General features: G+C 41.1%; 1 protein-coding gene across 2 annotated transcripts in view; it reads left to right on the top strand.

The window, feature by feature from the left end:
• Positions 1 to 16015, top strand: part of LOC103177321 (Kv channel-interacting protein 1) — an 85347-nt gene extending 69332 nt beyond the window's left edge. For both annotated transcript variants that reach the window (XM_007891436.1, XM_007891437.2), the window contains exons 2-8: positions 6544 to 6668; positions 9682 to 9751; positions 10749 to 10819; positions 14063 to 14170; positions 14532 to 14636; positions 14994 to 15056; positions 15839 to 16015. In XM_007891436.1, coding sequence (XP_007889627.1) covers positions 6544 to 6668; positions 9682 to 9751; positions 10749 to 10819; positions 14063 to 14170; positions 14532 to 14636; positions 14994 to 15056; positions 15839 to 15886 — 590 coding nt within the window. In that variant the 3' untranslated portion in view covers positions 15887 to 16015. The remainder of the gene's footprint in view (positions 1 to 6543; positions 6669 to 9681; positions 9752 to 10748; positions 10820 to 14062; positions 14171 to 14531; positions 14637 to 14993; positions 15057 to 15838) is intronic.
• Positions 16016 to 19332: the final 3317 nt, after the last annotated feature.

The following is a 19332-nucleotide window of genomic DNA, read 5'->3' as shown; positions in this document are numbered from 1 at the left end:
TGAAGACATGATAAGGCGTTATATCAAATGCAAGGATTATTATTATTATTTATTTGATAACATGCTTGTCTCTGGGTAAGAAGGCTGGGGCTATGGGTTCAAACCCCACTTCAACATTTAAGCTCAAAGGCTAGGCTGGCATCTTAGTGTAATACTGGGGGAGCATTGCATTGGTGGAGGTGTCACACTTTGAATGCAATATTAAACTGAGGTGCTGTCTGTTCATGAAGATCCTCAGGATGGTCTATAAGAGAGAAGGGGGTTTCTTACGGTGTTCTTGCTATGGGGTAAGAGCAGGGGAGTGGGACTAGTTGGTAGCTGTTTCAAAGAGCTGGCACAGGCCCGTTCCATAGACACACTCCTTCTGTTCTGCAGATTCTATGATTCTATAATCTTGCACACATAGAATTATATTGATCGTATTGGAGTTTGCTGGGTGCAAAAGAATTTAAGAACATAAGAATTGCTAGATGAAAGAAGACCAAGGGCTATCCAGTTTGCTATCCTTGCAATTGCATGTATATGTCGTGTCCCAAACTATATACTGTATCCCAACATATTATTTCCTAAATATGACTGGAATTGCAGTTTGAAATATTTCAAGTTTTATAACTTTTATGAGCTTGTCCAGGGGTCCTTAATCACACAGAGTAATGATGTGGTAATTATACTTCAAACCCAGTCCTCGTGCTTCTTGGAGTGTCTGGAGACAATAGATTGGAATTAATCTATTAACTGTTGCCCACGGCTAAGATCATCTAAATCTCCTCGCATTGCCTGTGCAGGGTTTGAGAGTTGCTCTCTTTGCCAATCCTTTGCAGTGCGTCTGATGATGAATCATGATCATTTGGACTCAGAAAATGAAAACACGTATTCTGCTTCAATAATTTATCCAGAGCCTGCTCTTTTTCGTCTACTTAGGATATTAGTAAAATTTGGGTAAGATGATAATAATAATATTTGCATATTATATAGAGCTCATAGCATTAAATCATCTCAAAGTGCTTCACAGGTGGTTAATAGTTGGTCAAATGGCTTGCTTCGGTGTATATCATTCTACTTAATTCAGCAAAGGACTCCAGAAACTGATGTCACAGTATGAGGACAAGGTATGATTCTTCAGTCTAAGCCAATCCAGAACCTTGGCATTTTGTTTGACTCTAAACCAGCCTTTCTACCCTAAGTCCATGCCATGACCCGCTCTGCCTTCCTCCACCTCCGCAACATCGCCCGGTTCTGCCGAAACCCTCATACACGCATTCATAACATCGAGGCTTGACTATGCAAACTTCTTGCTTGTCGGCCTCCCCAACTTCTCTCTCCATAGGCTGTAGATCATCCAAAATTCTGCAGCCCGTATCCTCTCCTGCGCCAGGCTCCGTGAGCCTATTGCCCCCATTCTCGCCCGACTCAGAGGATACACTTCAAGATCCTAGTCCTCACCTTCAAAGTCCTCCATGGCCTTGCTCACCCCTAGCTCTGCGACCTCCTAACCCCCTACCATCCTGCCCGCTCCTTCCGCTCCAGCTCCAGCCTACTTCACGTCCCTCCAGCCTTCTTCACTCTGCCCCCACCCTCTGGAACTCCATCCCATAGAACCTCCGCCTCGCCCACTCCCTTGCCTCCTTCAAGACCCATCTAAAGACGATGATGCTTCTCCCCCTGCCCTCCACACTCCCCAATCCCGACCCCCATCTCGGGTCCGACACACTGACTGTCCAGCACCTGGGACCTCCCAATGTGGAAAGCGCTATATGCGTGTAATTTTGTTGTTGTTCAGTCAATTTTGAATCCATTGTCTGTTGGGTTACATTGACTGCCTCAGGCCTCTACTGGCATCCCTTCTGTTCTTTGAAGACATCAGTGAACTTGATTCACAGACTCAGTGCAGGATAGTGAAATATGCAGATTACACTAAATTGAAAAAAGCTGAGCAATTAGATAAGGCAGCAAAGGTTTTACAAAGAGAACTTATTTGGCTATGTACATGGGCATATTGCCAAATCAGTTGAGTTCAGATCCACAAAGCTCATTTCAAGCAGGACATTGCTCTCATCAGACCTCACCTAGAATAATACATATAGTTCCGGTTGCTCTGATATAAGAGAGCTGCGAGATCCAAGAGGCAGTGCAATGGAGAGCAAAGAGGGTGACCATTAGTGTTAGAGCAATGTGTTTTGAAGAATGATTACACAGATTAGGGTTCAATGCTTTAAAATTAGACTTCTCAACAAGTGCTATTATAAAGGCAAATAAGATGTTAAATGGGATTGAGGAAGTAAACCTAGAAAAATAATTTCAGAGGCAGTGGAACAAGTGGGCCTGCCTTTAGAGTTGCAAAGGGAAATTTCAGGAGATGCTAAAAATATTTCCAGAAGGTAATTAATGACCGGAAGGTGTTAATTAATCATAATAATTATCGTTGCATTTGGTAGCGTGCCTTTCATATCAAGAGGATGTCCCAAGCCACATCCCACTTTATTGAAAACAGGTAACAGTAGGCACTGATATCAATGGCAAGCTATGCGGTTTGGGCTGGTTGGACTCCAGCAGTATCCCAACGTACACTCTGCGGTTCCCAAGCCTTGACTCTTGCCAATCTGTGCCTAATACTTTCCAGAATTAGGTAAGCAGGATGTGTCCCTTCAGGGAGAGAGTGCTCATTCCATTCCAACAATCTATCTGTGGGATTTCCACATGTAGGTGTAATGAATGGAATTCTCAGCTTGGTTTGGATACTCTTAAGCACGTTGATGGGTTTCCTCATCTGTCAGACACCCAGCTGACTACCCAAAAAAATCAAACCGATAATATTTTCATAATATAAAAAACTCTGTGCTCCTTTTTGCCTTCATAAGGATAGTATGTGTTGTTTGTCAACTGACAACTGACCATTTGCATGGGAATTACATCAGCTACGTTACACCAAGTTCACTGCTGATATGCTTGATAGATTTATGACTCTGTTAAATCTTCAAAGAGAGTTTTAAATCGATTAACTTCCCATTAACTTGCGGTGCCTAATGGTATCGGTTCAAATGCTTGTGATGCAAATTATGTACAATTGCATCAACAAGAAATGACATTTTGTCCGAATTCCGGAAAGCAGTACCTGAAATTAAATCCTTACTGACAAACTACACATACTATCCGGTCTGAGGAACAGGAGAATTTGTGTATTCTGATACTTTTTCTCTTAAAAGGATTTTAAGTGTTTTTTCTTAAAATAGTCCCAGTTAATCAAACTTTTCGATTGAAAGATTGGTACAATTGTCACAAATGGTGCTCTTTATATAAACACCATTGCATTGCCAGATCCACAATTTTTGTTAAGCATTAACGTATTATAACTAGGAGTTAATTGTGGAATAAACTTAATTATATTGCAATTGCTGCATTAACGTATAAGTGTGCATTTAACCCGTAATGCCCTGGCAATATTTATACCAATCGTTCCATGCATCCAGGCTAAGTGTAGCTGAAGTGTAGCAAGTACTCTGGGACGTTACCCTACATGAGGGGCATTATACAAATGCAAGTTCTTGAACGACATATGCTGCTCTCTGGACTCACTCCCTTAATCCAAACACCTGCTTTGCCTCTGCCTTCAAATCCTATCTAAAAAGCTATCTCTGACCACATTTTTTACCACCACTCACACCTGCCTCTATCCACTAACTGAGGCCAATGCTTTGTATTGCCACCCTATTCATTGGGGCTTTGGCTTACAGGGTTAACAAGAGCCGATTGGGAGGATTCCCTGCCCCCAGGATTGATCTGCCCCTCCAAGTTCTTCCGAGGAGCCAGGCTGGTTGCGCTGTCATCAGTGCCCTGGAATACTGTGGACCCGCTTGGCTCAGGAACCAGATTACCAAGACTGCCACAAAGCGCTGGCTCGATTCCGACATGCCATCGACAAACATGCCAGTTCAACTCCAAGGAGACCTCTGCTTACCTGTCCCCCAAGGGGGATATTCTTCTGCTTTTTGTGCAGTTTTTAAACATACTTGCAGCAGATGTTGCCTTAGAGTTCCTTCTTTTTTGATTTGCTGAGTGTTAGCAGCACTACTTCGCTGGGGCAAGATTAATCTAAATGTAATCTGGTCGGGTGCTGATGTGTAAAACACAGAGTTTGGGTATAAAACCATCTCTTTTGTTCTATAACACTTGCTGATAATTAACCTCACTTGACTAGTCTGAACCCAGCAGGGAGTCTTGACAAGCTAATTATTGAATAATATGGTTGCGTATTATCAATTAAGGAAAACTATAGGCCCAATGTTTCTGTTGAGTACGCTGGTATCAGCATGGAGGAGTTCTGCTGCTGGCTTTGCATTTTTCCAAGGTGTCATCATTTTAATTGAATTTCAGTCCAATGTTTCCTCAAGTGCTGATTCAGAGTAATAGGCAGCAGAAGTACTAAGTCTTTCTCGGAACTCTGCACTTTCACCAGCTCTGACAACGTGTGTTGCCTATTAAGAGGACATGTTGGAATGATTCATTTCAAAGTAAAAGCAAAATATAACCCTCCTGATTTCTTCACCGAGCATCTGTCTAATTCATCCTTGAATTTGCTGGCACAATTGTTTGCCCCGAATCACCCATTCACATATTCACTGCCCTGTATGAAGTAATTCAGCTTGAACTGAGAGAGGATAGAGCGTCACCTGATCACATGGAGGGGACGAAAAATGTCTGATCACATGGAGAGCGAAGGGCACCCTTTGCCGCTTGCGCACTTACCGGCCTTGAAGCAGCACACGCATCGCTGTGCGCAATTGGCTGCCACGTTTCGCCCACAAATATATAGTCAATTCACTTTACAGTCTATCTGCGAAGCACTTTGAGATGTCTTGAAGACAATAACAACAACAAAATTACATTTGTATAGCGCCTTTCACGGCCGGAGGATGTCCCAAGGTGCTGGACAGACGGAGTTATGGACCTGAGCTGAGGGTCGGGGAGGGCAGGGGGGGAAGCAGGGAGATCGAAAGAACGGTCGAAGAGGAGGGCCTTGAGGTGGGTCTTGGTGGTGAGGGAGGGGGTGAGATGGAGGGACTGCGGGATGGAGTTCCAGAGGATGAATGCAAAGTGGCAGAAGGCCTGCCCACCAATTGTGGGGCGAGCAAGGCGGGGACATGAAGCAGGCCGGAGCCCGCTGAGCAGAGGGAGCGAACAGGGTAGTAGGGAGTTAGGAGGTCAGAGAGTTAGGGGGGAGCAAGACCATGGAGGGCTTTGAAGGTGAGGACCAGGATCTTGAACTGTATCCTCTGTGTGATGGGAAGCCAGTGGAGTTGGGCAAGGATGAGGGTGACAGGGTCGTGAAGCCTAGTGCGGGAGAGAACAGGGGCTGCACAGTTCTGAATGATCTGCAGCCTGTGGAGGGAGGAGTTAAGGCGTGATAAGGCTCTATATCAAAAAAAATTGCAAGGTTTATTATTAACAGTCAGAGAGCAGTAAGACCTGCTGATAAGTGCAAGTTACTGGATCTAGTATCAGAGCGACACACAGGATTTATGGGGAAACATTAACTGGTGCTGTCAGGCAGGGTCACTCAATTGATTAAGGGGAACACTTTAAGGTTTTTTTTTCTTTTTGTCATGGCGCTTATTGCTGTGTCCAGTGATGAATGTGCTCAAGTGGGAAGTGGGTGCAAGTGTGAGCCAATGTTTGGTGTTTGTAAAAGGAAACCAACTTTGCAAATGTCACTTCCATGCCTAACTATAGTTGAGTTAAATTGCAAGCCTTTGGGGGTTTTCGGACACCATTTTAATCAAGCTTGCAGAGACAGGATGTTTCATTTTAGAACTCTTTACATAGCAATGTGCATGATACAAAAAGGTATAGAGTAAAACTTGCGTAAGTCTGATCTGTATAAATCGTGTAATCGCCTAAGTCGGACATCTGCCAAGTCCATTTGAGTTTCCCATTAAAACCAATTAAATGTATCTACACTAGTCCTATTAACAATTGCACAACTCGTAACACAGCTGCTGCACTTGCCGCTACTGGACTTACCTGGTGCCGAGTCAGACCTTTTTGTCCCGCGCCGATCTCAAACGGAATACGCACCCCATTGCTCTCCGCGCCCTCCCTCCCAGGGCTGGTAATACTAATACCATCCCGCACGCCAGTAGGGGAGGGATCGGCTGAGAGCGGAAAGAGAAAAACTTCGGGCCACCCACTCCCTCTCTCCCCAGCGAACTGTCTGCTCACGGCAGCAGCTGGAGTCAGAGATTGGGAGGACCCTTGAACTTGCATTGTGCTCCGTTGGAACAGAGTAGGAGGCCATGGACAGGACTGAGAAAGATCAGATGGATTGGGTATAATCCATGATAGGCCAGGCTATATATGTTCTGAGGTGGAGACTGTTTGAATGGTCTTTGTTTACTTGTATAATTACATAATTAAACATTCCATTGCACACTGAGGTTAATGGGGTCATCACTGTCATACTGGTGTCTCTCAACTTCTGATGAATTTTGCTGTAGGTTACAGGACTCCTCCACCAGGCAGTTCATCAATGTATGTTTTGTTTTTCAGACAAGATTGAAGATGAACTTGAAATGGCTACAGTATCCCATCGACCGGAAGGTTTGGATCAACTGGAAGCTCAGACCAATTTCACTAAGCAAGAACTGCAGGTGCTTTACAGAGGCTTTAAGAATGTAAGCAACTGATCCACCATTGAAAAGGAGAGTGACTTCAAACAATGCTCAATGAGATTAAATAATGCAATGGAGGCCGCTTAATTCAGTTATGTCGGGGCAGGCCGTTTTGTCTAAATTAACCGGCCTTCAAAGTTATCCCAAGTCAACACATTAAATAGCACACAGTTGTCTTCATTACTCAACCTATTACAGCACCAATTACAGGACACCCGCTGCATATGTAAAGGCCTGAAAAGAATGCTCTGTGATCATTTACAAGCAACGAAGGTGATTGCCCTTTCATAAATTTAAATACTGTACAGTATTCTTTTTCCCGATGCAGTTGACAATCAGGTCAGCCAGCATCGACTTCTTGACGTTGAGTCTTCTGGCTAGTTCTCGTAGAGGAGTCCAAAGTGTTTTCTTCTTGACTCTTGTCTAAAACGTCTAGCTTCTATGGGACCTACATGATTTTTACACAAACTGATTGCGAGGATGGGAGCTCTGGGTTTTTTTTATGACCCGATGAAGTGTATTTCGCATGTGGCCACGCTCAGCAAATCCTCAAAGGTGTCCCTCCTATGTCAGCTGCTTAATCAAAGCGTGGAAAGACGGGGCAAGCTCATCTTCACAGAATGCGCAAGTGAGTTCATTATCAAAAAGCGCCATGTAGCAGCGACCACCGGTGCAGCACTTTGTCCGAATTAAACAGATGCATGTCCAAATAAAGTGGAATATTTTAAAAAGACTTAGAATAGAAACAAATTGGGACCTGGCATTTTGCACAAAATAAATGGCGCCCAAAGTTATCCGGCGTCCAAATTAAGTGGCCTCCGGTATAATTCAGTCCACCTTCGCCCCCCCATCCTCACACACAGATTCTTTCCATCTCTGATTAGATGAGCGATGAGAAGGGAATTAGCATGGATAAAATTGGGTAGAAGGCGCTGGCAAAAAAGAATGCAAAAGCCACAAGGAGATATGAGAAAAAACTGGCAGGGAACATAACGAAAAATAGTAAAGGGTTTTATAAACACATAAAAAGCAAAAGAACAGTTAAAGGAGGTACTAGATGCTCTGACTACAAATTTTCCACCAGCCTTGGTTTTGAGAGTTTTGCCAGGAGACTGGACCATAGCTAATGTAATGCCTTGTTATAAAAAGGGAGAATGGGACCAGCCAAGTAATTATAGACCAGTCCCTAGTGGTCAAACTTTTAGAGGCTATCATGTGGGATAATATTAATAAGCACTTGGAGAGACATGGGTTGATTAAAGATAGTCAATTTGTTAAAGTCAAGCCTTGCCTGACAAATCTAATAGAGCTGTTTGATGAAATAACCAGGAAAATAGATGAAGCAAATACCGTGGATGTGGTATATATGAATTTTCAGAAAGCTTTTCATGAAGTGCGCTTTGGGGGATTGTTAAAAAAAATTCGGGCTCATGGGATTAACGGAAAGTTAGTAGCTTGAATAGAAAGTTGTTTAAAGGTTAGAAAACAGAGAGTGAGAGTACAGGTTTATTATTCATGTTGGAGAGAGCAGCTCCTGTCAATCACTCTCAAAATGGTAACAGGAGAGAGACTGATACAGACAGAGAGAGATACAGATACACAGATAGACAGACAAATACAGACACACACAGATAGAGAGAGAGAGAAACAGATACATATACAGAGACACACACAGACAGAGAGAGATACACTGAGAGCCATACAGACCGACAGATACAGAGAGAGACAGATACAGAGACCCATACAGACAGACAGACAGACAGACAGACAGACAGACAGATAGATAGACAGATAGATAGATAGATAGATAGATAGATAGATAGATAGATAGATAGATAGATAGATAGATAGATAGATAGATAGATAGATAAATGGAGAGATAGATAAATAGATAGATAGATAGATAGATAGATAGATAGATAGATAGATAGATAGATAGATAGATAGATAGATAGATAGATAGATAGATAGATAGATTAGATAGATAGATAGATAGATAGATAGATAGATAGATAGATAGATAGATAGATAGATAGATAGATAGATAGATAGATAGATGATAGATAGATGGAGAGACACAAACAGATACACAGAGACAGATACCTTGTCGATGGCTGTATTATTGTTTAACATTTGGAGGCATTTTTACATTGTCTATTTAAAGTTTGCATTGCAACTAAAATATAGTGAAATTAAATACTGTAATACAGTACACAATTTAAAACATAGGATTTTTATATGATTCTTACACGTTATGTTTCTGGAAGAGAAACACAAAGATATCGCTTCTGAGGCCACGGATGTTTCTCAAATCCAGCATCTGGCCCTCAGCAGCCAAAAGGTTGGACCACCCTGATTATAAATGATCTGGATTCTCGTAACGGTACACAATTTCTAAGTTTGCAGATCGTATCAAGATATTAGGACATAGGTTTACAGTTTTTTAATGTAATACCAGGATTTTTTTCTTTACGCAGAGGATAATCAATGATTGGAACAGGTTGGAACGGTGATAGAGACCAGGACACTAGACTCATTGAACAAGTAGCTTGATGCAATACAAAATTACATTTGAATAGCGCCTTTCACATCAGGAGAATGTTCCCAGGCTCGAGACAGTAATAAACTACAAAATTACATCTGTACAGCACCTTTCATGTCGGGAGGACGTGCAGGGATGGGAGGACAGAACAGTAGGGTGGATGTTCTGGAGGGATGAAATCGGTTAGGCCTTGTGATCTTGTATAATTACACCGATAATGTTATAATCAACAATCTATACGGAGTTACTGACCTCACTTGGGGAAGCCACAGACCTCTTGTGGGCTGTACCATAAAGTGCATGGATGATGACATCAAGTGATGTCATGAAGGTCGTTTAGTCCATCAATCTTCATGAAAGAACAAGTTCTCCTGCGGAGCAGATCCAAATCACAAAGCAAAATGTTCACTTGGAAGGAAGAATTTGAGGTGAGGGGATCAAGACTGTTAACTTTCTCATTGTCGTGAATTACAGGAGTGTCCCAGTGGCGTTGTCAATGAAGAAACGTTTAAGAAGATTTACTCACAGTTTTTCCCTCATGGAGGTGAGTGAAAGAAGGGCTGAGCTTTGCAGGGCTTTTAAATGGAGATTCCAAGAAAAGCCTAATCATATTTTTCTCAATCACACGTTCTGTGCCGTTATATTTCTGCGCTGAAATGTGAAGTTGAGGGGGATATCGACAACAACAACAACTTGCATTCATATAGCGCCCTTCATACGAGGCAGCGTCCTGGAGCGCTTCACAGTGGCGGATTCTGACAATGAGCCAGGGGAGAGGGAGTGGACACCGGGTACCTATTGTAGCTGAACTAAATCATAAACACATTGAAAATTTTCCAAATGTTGGTCTTATTAAGTTATACTGATCTGAGTTGAGCAGCAACTGTTCTCAGATGAGGCAGCAACTTACCATGGATTTGGGGAACACGATCCAGTTTGCTTTCCAGAAGCCCCCAAATTAAGTTTTAGCCTTAAATTTTACGTTTCATTAAACCTTAACTCGCGCAGTCTTATTGGAAAATTAAAATAATAAAAATCCTTGCATTTGATATAATGCCTTTTACATTAGGACTTCACTGTAAAGTGTAATTATATTTTATAGGATGACATCTGGAGAAACTCCCTCCTCTTTCTGAATGTTTTATGGGAACTTTACCATATGTTTAACATCCACAAAACAAGTAGATGGGAATAATAATTATTATTAATAATATTAATATTTCTCATCCAAAGGACAGCAGCTCAGAAGGATCTAACCTCTAACAATGCATTGCACTGGAGTAACAGCCAAGATTGTAAAGTGCTGATATGGGGCTTGAACCCCAAACCTCCTGACTCAGAGGCACTGTTTGTTAACACCGTTCCCTAATTAAGGAACAGTAATGTGTTTAGGAGCACCAGAATTTCGACCGAGAGTTTAAAAAATGTACACTTCCAGACACAGAAAGTTCCAGAATTCAAACCAGTTTTTCTAAATTGATTAAGATTAGAGGAATTGACCAACTGTAATAACTTGAGGGCCTTTTTTTCTACGTCTCCAGATGCCAGTATGTACGCACATTACCTCTTCAACACATTCGACAGTGCCAACAATGGATCGGTCAAATTTGAGGTGAGAGCTCATTCAGGGGAAGCTAGAATTGATTAAATAAAAGGTTATTGAGTTTTTAAAATCATTCCGTGCTAGAAATTCAGAGCATTGACCACAAAACACAAATGGGTACCGTTGGACTTGAACCAGCAAAAATAATGCAGGTTTGAGTAAACTTCTCCAATGAGTCAGTGATTAGAAAGTAAGATCCGCACCAAATATAGGAACGAGTGAAGTTAGGATTTAAAAAAAACAAACAGATGGTTATTGTCATAATAATCCTTGCATTTGATATAGTACCTTATTAGAAAAGCAACAATTGCATTTATATAGTGCCCTTCACGTACAATAAAGTCATGGAGTGCTTCACTGTGGCAAGAGTTAGATGCCAAGCTATGGATCATCGGGGCACGGTCAGCTACTTGACATGGGGGTGGGGGTGAGGGACCAAAGTAAAGCAAGAGAAATAGAGCAGGAGTGTAAGAGAATCTGGGGTGTTGTGAACAGATCACATTTGTCAATTTAGGCCTGAACTGACAAATTGCTAATATTGATTAAATGGCAAAGAAAATTGTGGTTAATGGGATTGTGGGCGAGTTAGTAAAGAGAGTTTAGAAAAAGGTACAAAATTTAAAAATAATAGTTAAAAAGAATCCTTAGCTTTTTTTTGTGAATGACAACACTCCACACTCCACTGGTTGCTGGACACTGAACGTCACTCCACTTTATACTTACAGCAGGTGTAGAATTGCAAGGTGCACTATTTGTTTTAATATTAATAATCCTTGCATTTGATATCGCACCTTATCACTTTTTCGAGGCGTCTTAAAGTGCTTCGCAGAATATACTGTAAAGTGAATTGACTATATATTTTGTGGGCGAAATGTGGCAGCCAATTGCGCACCACAGTGTTTTATCTGTTTTAAAGTTTATCAGTGTTTTAAAGTGAGAAAAATGCAGTTGAAGATCCTGGTCCTCGCCTACAAACCCCTCCATGGCCTCGCCCCACCCTACTTCTGCAATCTCCTAATCCCCTACCAACCCGCCCACTCCCTCCGCTCAGCCGGCTCTGCCCTGCTCCACATCCCCCGACCCACCCGCCCCACAATTGGCAGGAGAGCCTTCAGCCACTCTGCCCCCAAACTGGAATTCCATCCCCCAATCACTCTGCCTTGCCCCCTCCTTAGCCTCCTTCAAGTCCCGCCTCAAAACCCTCCTCTTCGACCAGGCCATCAGTCAGCCCCCTTTCCCTTCCCACCCTTCTCCCTCCCTGACCCCAGCTCGGGTCTGAAATGCTGTTTACTGACCAGCGCCTTGTAACGTCCTCCCAAATGTAATCTTGTTGTTGTTTTAGACTATATATGAACATTGGGCTGACAGGATGGGGAATGTATTTTAATGTGCAGCATACTTGTTCCATTTGAAGATCAGAAGAGGGTAAATGACATAAACAGATGTTAGCTTGTTTCACCCTTGTACTTACAACTATAGAAATTTGTGGCACAGAAGAAGGCCATTTGGCCCATCAGGTCTGCACCAGCTCCTTTAAGACCAATCTTTTCAGTTCCATTTTCCTCTCTCCTCTCCCCATACCCTGACTCCTTTCAAAGTATTTATTCAGTTCCCATTTCAAAGCTCCCAGCAGGACATTCAATATGCGTATCCTAACTACTGGATGTGAAAACATTTCTCCTAACCTCTCCATTTGCTCGTTTACTAACTATGTTAAATTGATGCCCTCTGGTGACTTACTCATCAACCAGTGGAAAACACTTGAATACACTTAAAATTCTGCATTCCCAGCGTACAAGTGATTTATCTCTGATTGCATGAAGATGAGCAGTATATATGTAGACTGCTAGTTAGCTTCCTCAGGCTTTCTGGGGGGGTTTGTATTTATCAGCACTAACACAAGAGGTTTAATCAGAAGCCTGGTTAGTAAAAGCATATTTTGTGATATAATAAATCAGTTTTAAGGTTTTGCCTCTAAAAATGCCATCAGCCAATGTGTCTTACATGGAACATTTGAAGTCTTGCAGCCTTCCAAATCCCTATTTCTCCGACAGGACTCCTCTCCACGCAGTCTATCCTTTCTCTAAAATAGACAGCCTTCCTCCCTTAGTTATAAAAATTAATTTAAAGAAAACAGCTGGATGGTGTGATATTTTGCCTTGAATTGGAGAGAGTTTTGAGAGGAGCAACACGGATGATTTCAGGACCTTGAGTTGAACTTTACATTTGATAAGGTGTGATAAAGTGCTATATCGAATGCAAGGTTTATTATTTCACATCGGGAAGATGTTTCAAAGCACTTCACAGGATTTCACATACAGTGTAGTGACTGTATTCTGTAGGTGAAAGTTGTGAGGATGGCACATTTTATCATTAGAAAGATTGATGTGATCACATGATTCAGTTTTATAAATTAACCAAATTTGCAGTCCTATTTAACCGAGACTTGAGAGCAGGGATTTATGCTCGAGATTTAAGTAAAAATCCTCAAGTGGGATTAAAGATTAGAAGAATATTTTTCGCTGCAGATTATCAGTGGAACAGATACCAACAAAAAAGTTGGTCATGATATGTCAGTTAACTCTGTGAAAAGGAAAAGGATGTGTATCTAGTTGATATAGTATTTTATTTCAGAGAGATTATCTCATCCATCTAGGCTGGATTAGAACCCTGGTCCAGAGGTGAGCATCCAATGTCTAACTCACTGCAATACCTAACCTTGTTACTGTGAATACTCATTGAAACTAGCAAAATACTGTTAATATTAGACGTTTATTGAATTACATAGCAGTTTATGAACCGGGGAAGATATTTGGCCCATCGAGTGCGCTCTGCATCAGACCATTCCATGTTACTGCAAACTATTACATCTGTCATCGATTTATAACATGAATGTTTCTTATAACATGAATATTTCTACTTTTTGTGGATCGATTCAGCCATTTCATTATCAAACCAGTTTAACAATATTGCTGCGCATGTGTTTTCATGTGTAACAACAGCCTTGTCCAGGATTGAAAGCCCAATAATAATTATAAATTGTTCTTGTTTCCCTTTGTACTTTGTGGGATCTATAGCATTCAATTACCCTGTCTTTTTGCTGAATTTCTCGTTCATTCCAAAGTTTTTCATTTCCCCTAATTACCACTCCAGAAACATTACAGAGAAAGTACCAACGACATGTCACCAGGCATTTAGTAAGTCAGACAGGAGTATTCTAAACTGTTATAGCTGTTTTTTGCATCATTTCAGGACTTTGTGATGGCTCTTTCAGTCTTGCTAAGAGGGTCACTTCAGGAAAAGCTGAGATGGACATTCAATCTATATGACATAAATAAGGATGGTTACATAAATAAGGAGGTAAGATGCCACCATTGGAGTTCACATGTGAGTGACACCTGACTTTCCAGGAAATCCATGGACTGAGATATTAATTACACACATGTTTAACTGTGGGAGTTTAGGGTTATACAAACAGAGCAATGTTTTCTAAAATCTCAGATTGAGATGCCACTGTTACTGATGGACGATTCCTGTAGATAGCTCTGTACGTTTGTAAGTGCCCAATTCATCTCGTCATTCATCAGTTATTGGGGATTCTGGCCTAGGACACCAGGAGAAACCCCACAATCAGAGTAAATGATTGGAGAGGTACAAGAGAAAGGTAATTCCCTGTTGTGGACAACATTGAATTATTTGTGTTAACATTTACTTCACCCAGGAAATGACGGATATAGTAAAGGCGATTTATGACATGATGGGGAAGTACACTTATCCAGTTCTAAAGGACAATGCACCTCGACAGCATGTGGATGTCTTCTTCCAGGTAATGGATTTTATAAACTCGCTAAAGGGTTCAAATTCCATTCACAGCATGATTTTAGAGGGGTCACCTAATTTGGAGGTGTGCAAGAGATGGAGTGGATCAATGTTACATGCCAAATTCCTGTGGGTTGTTGTCAAGTTTTTTTGCACTCTGTCTGTGCCATCCAAACCATGGAAGGGCCCTCCCATTGCCATCTGTCTGCTTTTTAATTTAAAATAGGAAATTGTGTCATTTTGAAAACATCATATACACCATTGTATATATAATTATTTGTTATTCTTTGATTTTGATGGATATCAGTGTCTATTTTACCTTTTTATAAGAAATTTTTCATTTTTTAAACAATTTATCTGACAGAAAATGGACAAAAATAAAGATGGAGTTGTAACCATAGACGAATTTATTGAATCTTGCTTGCAGGTAAATCTCTTTCACCATCTAACGGCCCTGTCTTGATAATTATTGGTGTTTACTATTTATGTGTGTCAGATATAACTGAAGTAACAGTATACGGTCTGTAAGAATCTTTGAAGATGTGAATGAGATACAGTGGGACAGTATGAGATTCCCTTAATCAAGGGCTAATTCCAATTATTTATGTGTGAATTTGACAGTGTTGTTGGCGGTTTATTCAAACATAAACAATCTTAAACTGACATTAATTGTGGGATCTAATGGTACATTTGGACGGGGCGGGGGTTGGTCTCGCTAGTGATCAATTGTAACTCCTGGCTAATTTTCTCATTCCATAATCTCCAGGATCTGAGAGCCATTATAGCCCCAACTAAGATCAATTTCTCCGCACAGAGTGGGGATTGAGACTTTCGATCCATCGGTCTGTACACCAGTGTTTCTCTGGGTAGTTTCTACTTCCACAAGGCCATGGGAGAACTAGTATTGTTCCTATTTAACCATGTTATGAGGGATCGTCAACAGGCCCTAGCGCTAATTATATCAGTGATTATAAACATAACCCCCTTCTGCTGCCAGCTCCTGGGTGCTAGAAATGTGGGACATTGGACAGGGTATTATAACCTATGTGCACTGCAATCGGCTTAGTCAGACATAGATGTCCATTTTGACCTTGTTCCTTCAATAAATTATGTAGTGTATTGAGGAACTAGGAACCAATATTAACCCCATTAAAAGTATCCTTGTCGTTTATGGCCTGCAACTCACTGCATATCTCTGATTCCTATCAGGATGAGAATATCATGAGATCGTTGCAACTCTTTGAAAACGTCATGTAGCTGCTCAGCGTAAATCCTCCCAACAGGTGGAGATTGGAATGACACTGGACATTCGCAATCGATGGCTCAAACAGAACAGGAGACCTGTGTCTGCTCCCTGCAAGTGACCTCCAGCACCTGGAGCGTGGCGACCTTCAGGCACATTTTCTTAAAAAAAAATGTCAGAACTATCCTGAAGAAACTTTCGAAAGGATTCAGTGTTTTTTTTATTTTGTAAAGCATGCTGTCTTGTAAAGGTACATGAATGGGTAAAACATACTGCTGATTAGAGATAATAGCTTCGGTGGGACCTTAGTTTCTGCCAATCACAGTACTTTATGCTTCAGATGTAGCCAAACTAACTGCAACCACAAAGCACAATGCTGGAAACTGCTGGACTCTTCTCTTCCTCTATTTCTCTTTATCTGCTGCTCTCGCTGTTTCTCCTTTCCCTCACTCTTGCTCTCTCCCTCCATAAAACCATAGAAATATACATCATAGAAGGAGGCTATTCAGATCATCATGTCTGTGTGGCTCTTTTAAAGAACAATCCTTTCAGTCCCATTTCATAGGGTCATGGAATACAGCACAGAAGGAGGCCATTCGGCCCATCATATCTGTGCCGGCTCTTTGAAAAGAGCTATTGAAATCAATTCCACTCCCTCACTCTCTCCCCATAGCCCAGCAAATGTGTCATCTCCATTTGCTTGCCCTTTCCCCATATCCTTGTAATTTACTCATTTTTAGATATCTATTTAGTTCCCCTTTGAAAGTCAATATGGATTCTGCCTCAACCACCACTCCTGGCAGGACATTATGTATCCTAACCACTCTGTGTGTGAAAAAGATTCTTCTAATCTCCCATTTGCTCATTTACTAGAATCTTAAATTGAGACCCTCTCATCACTGACTCACCGACCAATGGCAATAATTTCTCATTACTGACTCTATGAAAACCCCTCATAATTATAAAGACCTCTATCAGGCAACCCCTCTGCCCTCCTTGTTCTAATGGAAAACAGTACCAGCTGCTCCAGTCTCTCCTCATAGGCCAAACCACTCAATTGCTGGTGTCAACAGAACAATACTAATTTACGTTTATATTGCGCTTTCGTGTCAGGAGGACATCCCAAGGCCTTGTATAGTCCAGGGTTTGCATCTGAGCTGGGGTCTGAGTAGGGCACAAAGGCAGTGAGGAGGAAAAGATGGCCTAAAGTGAAATCAAAGACTTCAGACAGACTTTGAAAGAGACAAGGGAAGGGGCGAGTAAATCATCCTAGTAAATTTCATCGGCACCCCCTCTATTGCCTTGATGTTCTTCCTACAGTGTGTGGCAATATTCAAACTGTGATCTTCCTAACAATGTATATAAGTTTCGCGTTACTTTTTTGATTTATATTCTCTACCTCTATTGAAAAAATTAAGGATTCTATTTTCCTTCTTGACAGCTGTGTCCTTCTATCTTTAAAGATCCATGTACTGAACCCCAGGACCTTCTGCTTTAATATTTTACCACATAACATATAGTTGCTCTTCTTATTCTTCCTCCCCAAATGTATAACCGTACATTGGTCTGCTTTAAATTTCATGTCATCTCTCTGCCTGTGACAGTGTATGTCCCCGTGAAGTTTACAGACTTCTTCATTGTTAGCTAAACTCCATTTTTTGTGTTATCTGCAAACTTAGAAATGGTGCCGTTTATACCAGAATAAATAAATGGAGAAAAGCACTGGTCCTTAAACTGGGAGTGGCACTACTATTATTGCATCTCTCCCTTGTAAATAACAATCCTGTACTCACCCTCTATTTCCTATACTTTAATCAACTTTCTATCTACGCTGCTACCTTTACATTAATACCATGCACTTTACTTTTTTTACCAAGCCTCCAGTATGGCTCTTTTAAACGCCTTCTGAAAATCCATATATACTACATCCACAGTATTGTCTTTATCTAATCTCTCGGCTATTTTATCAAAGAATTTTCTTAGATTTTTCAAACAAGAATTGCCTTTAACAAATCCGTGTTGAATGTCTTTAATTTATACATAATAATAATCCTTGCATTTGATATAGAGCCTTATCAAGTCTCAAAGCACTTCACAGAATACACTATAAAGTGAAATGACTGTGTTTTGTCGGCGAAATATGTCTTTCCAAGTAGTTATTTCATATTATCCCATAATATTGCCTCTATAATGTTTTCCACTATGAACCCATTAGACAGACTGATCTATAAATACTTTGCTTTTCATGATCTACCTCCTGTTCTATAAATCTTTCTCTCTTGTAAGCTTTTGATCTTACTCTCATTTTCTCTTTCACCATTGCATGATCTTTCTCTCATAGATTCTCTCTCACACTTTCTGTATTTCAGTCACTGACTCCCTTTTCTATTTCATTCTCTCTTTCTCTCAAGTAAATGGCTTCCATTTGATCTGGGAAACACAGTTGGAGGCCAATTAACGTATTTAAATGTCGACAAGGCGGAAGCCATATTCCTTGGCTTTTTAAATTTCAACGTCAGCGTCTTCTGTCCTGCAGCTCTAACCTCCCTGGTTTATCCCTCAAGCTCACCGAACCGGTGTGCAACCTAGGCATCAGGTTCGACCCACAGCTGTCTCTTTTTTGCACTTTTCTGTCTACCTCTCTCTTGATTCAACAAATTGGGTTGAATTGCCTCCTAATCTGTCATAGACTTCTATGGTTCTCACTCAGGCTCTCTCGTGTTCGCTGTCACATTTTCACTCTCTACAGCAAGCTTCATGCATGGCATTTGAATAATCATATTTGCATTAAATGTATATTGACCCATTTGAACTTTAGTGGCTTCATGTTTTATCCTTTAATTTTGAACAGAACTGTGCTCTGCAATTCACATTGGTGGATCTTTTCTATGTCCTGAAGACTCATAATTAGATTAGAAACGTGGAAGTGTGGTTAACCTTGTGCATACATTTTACAGCGAGCAGCTGAGTGGGTTACATTTGCTGGACATGTAATTGATCCACCATTGTGTGGAAGCAGCTGAGTTCCACCATCTCCCATTGTTGTCGGTGTACAATAATTAAACAATAAACACCTGAGACCTTTGCTCAAAGATTCACAATGACAGAAATTTAAAGGATCAACATTGAAAGAGTGCTGTGCTTTTAGTAATAATGACATTTACACTAGATAAGTTAACTGGAATGTGAAACCGCAAGCCGCCCTGGGTGGCATTTGGAATGGGCATTAACTAAGATCGCACTGAATACAGGAAGTTTTTCACTCATGGCTCAGTGATGCACCTGCCCAGAATTTATTCCAAAAGTCTTGAGCATATAAAAAATATTTTTATTCTACCCCTTTTCTCATGATATAACCAGTTCCTTCCGCCATCAGTACTAATTTAGTGATAAGTCTGCAGTCAGTATGTGGGATTCGCATGATATCTTTTTCTCTGGCAGGCAAATTTAGAGAAACAGG

This window comes from Callorhinchus milii, unplaced genomic scaffold (genome assembly GCF_018977255.1).
Source record: "Callorhinchus milii isolate IMCB2004 unplaced genomic scaffold, IMCB_Cmil_1.0 Scaffold13, whole genome shotgun sequence".
NCBI lineage: Eukaryota > Metazoa > Chordata > Chondrichthyes > Chimaeriformes > Callorhinchidae > Callorhinchus > Callorhinchus milii.
Note: the sequence above shows the minus strand (reverse complement) of the source record. Positions and strands in the feature narration are given on the sequence as shown.